Here is an 8,980-nt window from a genome sequence, read left to right on the forward strand (position 1 = left end):
AACATGCTATGGACATCTCTTCCTGAAGAACATGACCTTAAAAGCATTTGCGGATTACATCCAGCTTGACTACTATAACATAATCTATGTAGGGCTGCCTTTGTATATAGTCTGGAAACTTTTACACTTATGCTAAAAGCATTACACTGGCTGTCAGTTGGTTTCTGGGTGGAATACAAACTGCTGGTTATAACCTTTAAAGCCATATATGACGTTGAGGTTACTAAAAAGAACCTTTTTCTATAGGATTTGCCACTCACTGAGACCTTCTGAGAATTTACAGTGTCCACAGGCTTTTCTTGCAGTGATTAACAGCTGAATCTTTTCTTTAGTCATTCCAGATCTCTAAAATGCTTTGTTGAAATAATTTACCTCTTTCTGGTTTTCTAAAAATCCTTTAAAATAAACCTTTTAAAGGAGGTTTGTCACTCTTGATTCTAATTTGATTTTAAATTTTGCTTTTATGGTTTTATTGTAAACTATTGAGAGTTGGCAGTATAGCAAGTTTAATAAATAATTAAATCAACAGCGTCCAAAATGTAATTGATCCCTATACAAAGGCAGGAGAACATTGTCTCTTTCTCTAATTTTCTGTCTTTTCTGCCTTTTAGTACATTAGCATGCTTTTCCCTAATGCCAAGAATACAATAAAAAACAGGTCTCAGTGAAAGATAGCTTTATCCTCTGACTCACCATTTTAAGGCAAAGAAATACTGTATTTTGCAAAGTTAGAGAAATAAAGAATACATAAAATCATTAACTCATACAAATCAAACTGTTTTAAACTATTTCCCATTAAAAGCTATTTACATTTACTATCCTGTACCTCTCAACATTGTTCTTTCATCAGGTAAAGAGAATACTTGTTCTCAATATATTTTAAAGATATTTTAATTGATCATCATGTATTTAACACAGATGTAGATTACTGACTTTGTACACTGTAGTAACCTTGCATTGGTCACTGACTGGAATAGAGGTTGTTCTATACTGAAGTAAACTTTGATTTGATTAGCTAAGGATTTTTTTTATAAAGCTATAGTTATCTGGTTCATCTCACATTCTAAGCCCTAGGTCACAATTTACAAAGCATAGTAACAAAGTTACGCAATATTGTATATCTAACTCAACAAACTACATTAAGGCTGAAACAGGTTTTAAGTAACTACTGAAAACATTATGTATACAGAAAATACCAGAAGCTTACCTTACTAGAGTATCGTGTAACAGAGTATACTTTGCCTTCAGCTCAGCCACTCTAGTTCCAGGGATTTTTCCAGCATAAAACAACTATAAAATTGCAAGAGATAATCATTAATTACTTATATCTTGATGCTAGTGAGATTACTGAGCCACTGTGTAGCAAATCTGCCCACTTTAAGGCAATATTTAAATAAATTATAGTTGCATATATTTGGCAATGGACAAGCAATCAACACATATTCAGATAAGTTGTATGCCTGTTTCACAACTTCTGGAACATCACAGAATTGTCAATATTTTTTTTTAATTAAGCAAATCCTAGCATTAATATACATTTGCAAAATAATAAACAGACAGATAATCTTTATAAATACCTGGCTACATTTTAATAGATACACCACATTGTTGATACAATGCTGGTGAAATCAAAGGTGGCACCAAGACTGAAACCATTGTATTTTGGAAGGAGACAGTGAACAAGGTAGTTCTTTTTTTCTTTTTCTTTTTCTTTTTCTTTTTCTTTTTTCAGTGCACCATATTTGTAGACTACTGCTGTGGACAGCCATATCTACAGTTAACACCATTGGGAAGACAGACACCAGGAGATGGCCACATTAGGTCACAGTCATTGAAGAAGGCAGATACTAGACCAGAAACCACAGGCAGGCAGTTACAGCAAGAAATGCACAGCAAGATGATAGGCAGCAAACAACAAAGAATTGGACAATCTGAGACTGAAGATGGCCCGGATTCCACTGGTGGCCAAGAAGTAGTTTTGGTCACTGAGGTCCTGGTAGGGTTTGGACAAGGAAGCTGGAGAAGGAACTTAGATTGGCCATTCCAAGGAGGAAGAATCAAGAATGGAAGTGGAAAGTTTCTTCTGGAGTGAGATCCTGTGAACTCTGGACCTAACTGAGAGTGGACAGGGGAAGGAGCCTTGTGGGAAGGGGTGGAAAAAAATAACAAACAAAGAAAGCTAACCACAGTTTAAGGTTCATAAAACAATGGCTGTGTTCATAAGTGGCCCTATACAATTGTGTGGTTTGCTTGATTTTGCCATAGCTATCAGTTTCACTGTGGTTTATCATTGTGTTAGCTGTTTTTATCAGTGTGGTTTTTAATTATATCATTATGATTTTAAACCATGATTAACGACTTAATGTATTCTGTGAATCCAGCCAACTATAATTTATTCAAGTAATCAGGTTTTATAAAATTATGGTTTAATCCAGCCAATACAGTTTGTTATTTTCTAATTTATGCCAGTGAAGTACTCAGAAGGAAACTGTTAAAGAGTGTTAGACTATAATCCTAAATACTTTATACAAGAGTATATTGGTCTCTTATACTTATATATTGGTTATATAGGTTATATATTAGTAAACATATATAGAACCAATCTGCACATGGGTTAGAAATATAGTTTTTTCTATTTAAGTAAAACTTAACAAAAACTTCTAATAGAAAGCTAAACATAAGCAGCCCCCTTAAATCTGCAATCATTCCCCCCTCTTGATACGTGGAGCTGCTCCTGAGGGCTTTGAATTTTATTTAAAAATCGCAGCCTCACCATAAACCTTTGGGGATGTGCCACTGAATCAGCTTACACAGCTGGCACGACAAGTCCAGAAAGATTTAATATGATTAGTACCCAGTCTTATGGGTTATGGGAAACATATGGCTAGTTCTCTGAAATATTTAAGTATTATTTTGTTGAGATATAGCTGTGGGGGAGCGGCGGCCATGAATTCAGATTGCGGCCATGGCACAGGAGCAAAAAAAAAAGAACAAAAAAATCAGAACTGCCCATGATTGTTCTCTAATGCAAAATACTTTCTGACCCCCCAAGAGCTGCTACGAGCTTCAGTCAGAAACATTTGGTCCCAATTTCCATGCCTATCAATTTTATTCTTCATAGCTAATAGCAAGTTTGAGGTGAAGGGGAAGTAATTTGCACTGGGGAACTGATGCAAGGAGAAAGAATTACACTGTCTATGCCTTGATCAACTGCTTTAAGCAATGACATAAAAGAAACACCCAGGTACAAATCTTCAGTGCCATATGCAGCCTCAATTATTACATGCTGCAGGTATATGCCACACTTGGCAACCTTTGCACCTTGGAACAAGTGTGAAAATAGGATGCCTCCAACAATGTCTTGAAGGGTTTTTTTTCCCAACATCAAACTGGAACACTACCAATTAAATACCCCATACCTGCCTTCAGCTTTTGGAAATTGCAGGAAGGCTCTCATTCGTGGACCTCTGGTACCATTTGTACTATCCACCGCTAAGGTGGAGCGTTCCTTAGCTCTGTTCAAGTAGGCAGACAGACACAGCCCCTCACAAGTAAACGTGCTCCCTGGTGACAGAAGTAACCCATTACAAGATTGCTGCAGGGAAGCCTGATATGAGCTCTTGCCTTGTGCTTATGATCAAGCCAAACCAGAGGAAGCTCTGATGTTGGTCAGTTATTACTAGACAACCCCATAAGCATAGGAGTAGGCAAGCTATCAGCTAGGTGAGTCTTGCTGGTGTTAGTCAACAGCAGCATGCAATGGCCTGAACTAGCCGCAGAAATGTTAAAACTGGCTCCGGCCTTTAGCCCAGAATTTAAACAGAGATTAATGAGGGTTCCCCAGTAATATAATCATCATTATGAGTTTCGTAGAGAACTGGATTCATTGTTGCATAAATACAAGTAACTGTGTATACAGCAACAGGAACATTACAAGGAGAATAATTTCCTGCCTGAGTAAGAAGTTCAGAATGTGGCCTTTGGTCAAGAATTTATACTTTTGCAGTACACTTTGAAACAACAGATCACAATACTATTCTCCAGGGACATGTCAACACAGCAAGACAGAGTCCTTGAGCCTAATACGCACAAATTTTGGGAATGCTTGCTATTTGACTAGTGGCATTATAACCCCTAGTCTTGAAAGTGATTCATCAAATCACAATAAGAATTCCTTTCTATAAGTTTAGTTCCACAGTAACTTTATTTACATGCAATAGAAACAGGACTTCAGCCTGTTTTGAAAAAGATGGGTCGTGCTGCCTCAAGTAGGTTTTGAAATTGGAATTGCACAGAAGTTATATAAAGTGAAAACTAATTTTAGGGAACTGGGAAGTAATTCCATATTTATTGTAAAAGTGTGCTTATGTCCGGTATGTGAGCTTCCCAGATTCTCTGTTGGCCATAAAGTGAATCTCCATGCTGGCAAGATAGGCCTTTAGCCTGATCCAGCTGGGGTCTTGATATTCTTATTAATTTGGTTCTTTGATTAATTGGACTTTTCCTCCATCACAGATACAAAAATACCCAAATCTCATACTCAGCACTTGGGAGTTGCTGTTTTTCTTGCTAGAACCAGAGGATACATAAGAAACTGCAATGCAGATGTGGTCTTCAAAAGCATTGCCAATTATCCTGCCAATGACCCCACATCCTATCAGTCTTCTCTGGGTGAGGCTTTTGTGTTCAGACAGCCCAACTCTATCCCTAGGATAGAAGCAGAGAGTTCTTTTCTCCTGAACTACCTACTACACATGTTGCTGATGAGGATTCAGTTCTTGATAGACATGCTCATCTGAGCTTTGTTCAAGTGTTTGGATTTCACTGAGCAAAATATTAAGTTGGATAACAAGAATGAAAACAAACAGGAAAAATAACATGCAACTGATAACTCACATATAACCATTATCAAACCAGTAATTTTATGAAGTAACTTTGAGATTAGAAATTCTTATCATTACTATTATATTCATCTTTGCAATTTACATCCCACTTTTCTGCCCGTAGACCGCTGGGGATTACACAACAGTCCCTCACTAAGCACTAATAGCACATTCTCAGGAATGAGATAAAAGCTCACATAGGATCTTTGCACCCAGGCACTTATCATTGACTAGTTGCTGATGAATATAAAAGGACTGAAGCCACTGGTCCATAGTTAAGAGACAAAGCAATATGTAAATTGTGTTGTTAACTATATATACTGTACCTAGCCTCTAGACACTTTCTTTTCATTTCAAGCTAACATAGAACATTCCAGACAAACATACATATTCGTCATTCTACTCCCTTTTAAGGCAAGCAATGCTATGCAGAGCAGAAAAAGAATAAGGAGTAGTAAGCCAAAGAAATTAGACGCAGGAGATAAGAGAAAATGAAATCTAACCAAATCTAGTTCACAACAGTATCCTTCCTTCTCCTTTTCTAACCTTGCAAACCATTCTCTTTAGCTTGGTCCAAACACAGTCTTTGCAATCCATTCATTCTTTCATCATGAATCTTTTTGCAATTTGATCCTCGTTCGCTTTCATTCCACACAAAGGGAAAGAAAACAAAAGAGGACAAGAGAATAAGGGCAGGTCAGAACTTTACACACCTGCTCCTCCAGTGCTGAAACTAAGGGAAAATTTGACAACACTTTTGTCAATTTCAAAATAGTTGAAACAACTTCCTGTTTCATCTAGGCTACTGAGGCAGACCTCCAAAGCACTGAAGCTAACATTCCACTTACAGGACCTGAAGCTCAGGAACTGCAAGGGGGAGAAGAGCAAGAGATCCTTCCAATAGGAAAACAGAGCCATAGTATCTTAAACAACAAACAAACAAACAAACAAAAAGAAAAACTTTTTGTTTCAATTATACTGCAGTTGACAGAGAAATATATCAGCTCAGTTCTCCAACACTAAGGATGTCTGGGTACCAAGAGGTCTGGGATTGCTTTAAGACTGGTCCAGAAACTTTATGATCCTTATGATCCTCATAAACATTATGCATTGGGCAACCATCTTCTGCCCTGTTGACCTTGGAATGCTGAGAGAATATACCGTACACCGATCAGTCCTCTCTCTGTATGACCAATAGGACAGCATGAATGTGATTTTTCAGTCAACACTGAGGTATGGCAGTTTTTAAAGTAGAAGAATCTCTTCAGCCTTGTTCCAGGCAGAAAAAGTAGAAAAAACGATTCCTAGGATCTCCGTGTAGTTTCAGTATATTTTGTGTAAATTGGCCAGTTGCTAAAAAATGCAAGCTTTGGTACAAGGGGAAAACTGCTAGCTGTCAAGAGTTCATTCTTCTTAAGCACCTGGCTGTCAAGAGCGCCAACATTACAAATTACACAACAGAAGTTTAGAACACACAGTGTATAAAATACAAATTAATCCATCAAATATGTCAAATTTGCTGACTCAACAATAATTGTACCATTACACGTCCTCTAACCAATGAAAGTGTAAGAATGAAAAATAATGGGATAAGGATACGTTGAAGCTGCATCAATCAACATTCTACTGTTCTTAATATATTTCTGATGGTTCAATGAACAATTTTTTAAATATTTGAAAATATTTCAGAAACAAAAAATAGGGATCCTTTCCATGTCAAGAAATACCTGATCATAGGAAAATAAATCCCCATAGTTCACATAGTTCAAATCAAGATTTAATTTTGATGTTTTCCTTTTCTGACTGAATCAACAATAAATCCAGAGATTAGAGATTAATTAGAGATCTGCTCCCTCCCTTCCTTGTGGAAAATTGTAGCTAGTGAACCTGAAGGAAAAGATCCTTAAACAAACAAAATACAGGAAGTACATGGCTGATTATTCCCACTTCTTAACTGATCCCAAAGAGATTTATAGTTTTTCCAGTATCTGATTGTTAATAGGCAATTTTGCCTTTCTAAACATTTCCTACAACAGGATAAAAGTAAAGTTGCCTTTGAGATATCTTGATTCTTGAGGCCTTCATCAGCATGTCCATATTGTTTTCTTGTTGACAATACCAAAATGGTTTGCCACTGACTTCATTCAGGATGTTTTTTAATTCTTCCCAGTCTAGAACACATCTCTATATTTCCTGCTGATCTTTCATCCAAGTATTAACTAGGTTCAACCCTGTATATGTATATGTATGTGTATGTGTATGTGTATGTGTATATGTATGTGTATATGTATATGTATGTGTATGTATGTATATATACACACACACACACACACACAAATATAGACACACACATGTGCACACAAATTAAACATATAAATTACCATATACAGTCCAAATTTTTAAACAGACCTCCAGCTGGGACACTAGGAGGTAAAATTCTTGTTCAACCATAGAAAGAGTGGTGAGTTCTCCTGACCATTTTATAACTGAGAGACTAGGTATCATCTTTTGTCATGTTAATGCCTTTAACATAAACAATTTATTGTCTTTACTAAAGATGAGCACCTCATGACTTCCAGGTAATTAACAACTTGAAAGAACCAATACAAATCTCGGAGGGCCCCACACTTCATTGTGAGAACTGACCATTTCCTGTATTTCAACACATGATTAATTCACAGGAGTACGTCTCTTATTCCATACCTACTAAATTTGCTCAGGAATCTTTGGTGCCAAACTTCATCAAAACTATTTTATGAGCTCAAATAAACAATGTCTGGATATTCTGTAAGGTTATTGAGAAAAGCCTTATCTTTGCAGAAGGCTGTTGACTCTTATTCAGCAGAATTTTATCATTTAAAAATAACTAGAACAAATGATAAGATAAACAGTCTGTAATTTTCTGCAAGTTTTCCAGAATTCTTTTTTAAAAACCAGTATTATATTGCCCCTTTCCAGTCCATGGGTACAAAGGCTTCTCTTATGAATGTGTTATATATTTTTATTACATACTTTTTAATCTTAGGGATAGCAATTTTACATTTGAGCAATCATTGAACGCTAAGCGTTTTATTTTCCCTACGTGGTTCAGAAACTTCTAGCTTTCAAAAAGGTGTCCCTTTCCAAATGTGTCTATATGCTGATGGCCAATTTCCACCGCATCCCTCTTGGGCAATCAAAGACTTGCAAATGTCAGTGGTGGCAACATGCGTTATGGCTAATGATCCCACCCGGCTCCACTTCCTCTGCGCCATGAGGGAGGCATTCCACTGTGCCACTGCCGATCACAAACTCATTTCTCCATGTTTGTAATACCTCATTATCCAGTACCAGGAATCTTCCACCACTGAAGGCATATTTCAGGCATGAAAGGTATATTTTCATCTAGCAAGACATGGATCTATATCAGGCAGAGGATGAGGCTGCCCAGTACCCCAAGACTGCACCGCTGAAATTCAACAGCAAAATACTCAGATTTTAACAATGTGATTGTAGCACATTTTTCAGAGTTTGAGGTGGTTTTAATGGTGGATATAGGAGTGGTTTGCCGGGGGGGGGGCTCCCACTCCCATCCCCATTCTTAGACACCTCAAAAAAGGCAAAAACATGGGCTGAAAAATGTTTGGCTGTGTCTCTTTTTGTGACATTGTGTCAGTGTGATGGAAGGCATGAGCGGGGAAGGTTCTGGAATGGAGCTTCAAGGTCGCCAGGAGGGGGAAGAGACATTCCAAGGGAAGCACCTCCTCAGTCCCCAGCCGGAGTGTGGGAAAGCCAAGGGAATGAGACTGGTCCCTCCCTGGGGCCTCATGGTTATAGTTACTGTTGTTGTGGTGTAGATTTAGTCTGGCGAGATTCTGCCTATTAGGTGTAAGCTGATAAAGGGACTAAATTGTTCTGGACTGTCTCGCTGTTGTTCTTGGGCTGAACCTGACAGTCAGTCCTTTGGGACAGACCAGATCAGGAAACAGATTCCATGGGAAGACTAGAACTATACTTTATTGACATAGGCTATAACAACAGAATCTTGCAAGCCTGGTTGTGTTTACCTCTCCTCCCTCTTATATCACAGTGAATCGGGGAGAAGCCTGTCTGAACCT

General features: G+C 37.7%; 1 protein-coding gene across 1 annotated transcript in view; it reads right to left on the reverse strand.

The window, feature by feature from the left end:
- Positions 1-8,980, reverse strand: part of CCDC146 (coiled-coil domain containing 146) — a 77,591-nt gene that overhangs the window by 30,404 nt on the left and 38,207 nt on the right. Inside the window, exon 3 of the mRNA XM_088134945.1 lies at positions 1,208-1,290. Coding sequence (XP_087991071.1) covers positions 1,208-1,290 — 83 coding nt within the window. The remainder of the gene's footprint in view (positions 1-1,207; positions 1,291-8,980) is intronic.

The sequence above is a fragment of the Python bivittatus genome, unplaced genomic scaffold (genome assembly GCF_059951505.1).
Source record: "Python bivittatus isolate LINGU-HERP-01145 unplaced genomic scaffold, Pbiv_v1 ctg000120_np1212, whole genome shotgun sequence".
NCBI classification, from domain to species: Eukaryota; Metazoa; Chordata; class Lepidosauria; order Squamata; family Pythonidae; genus Python; species Python bivittatus.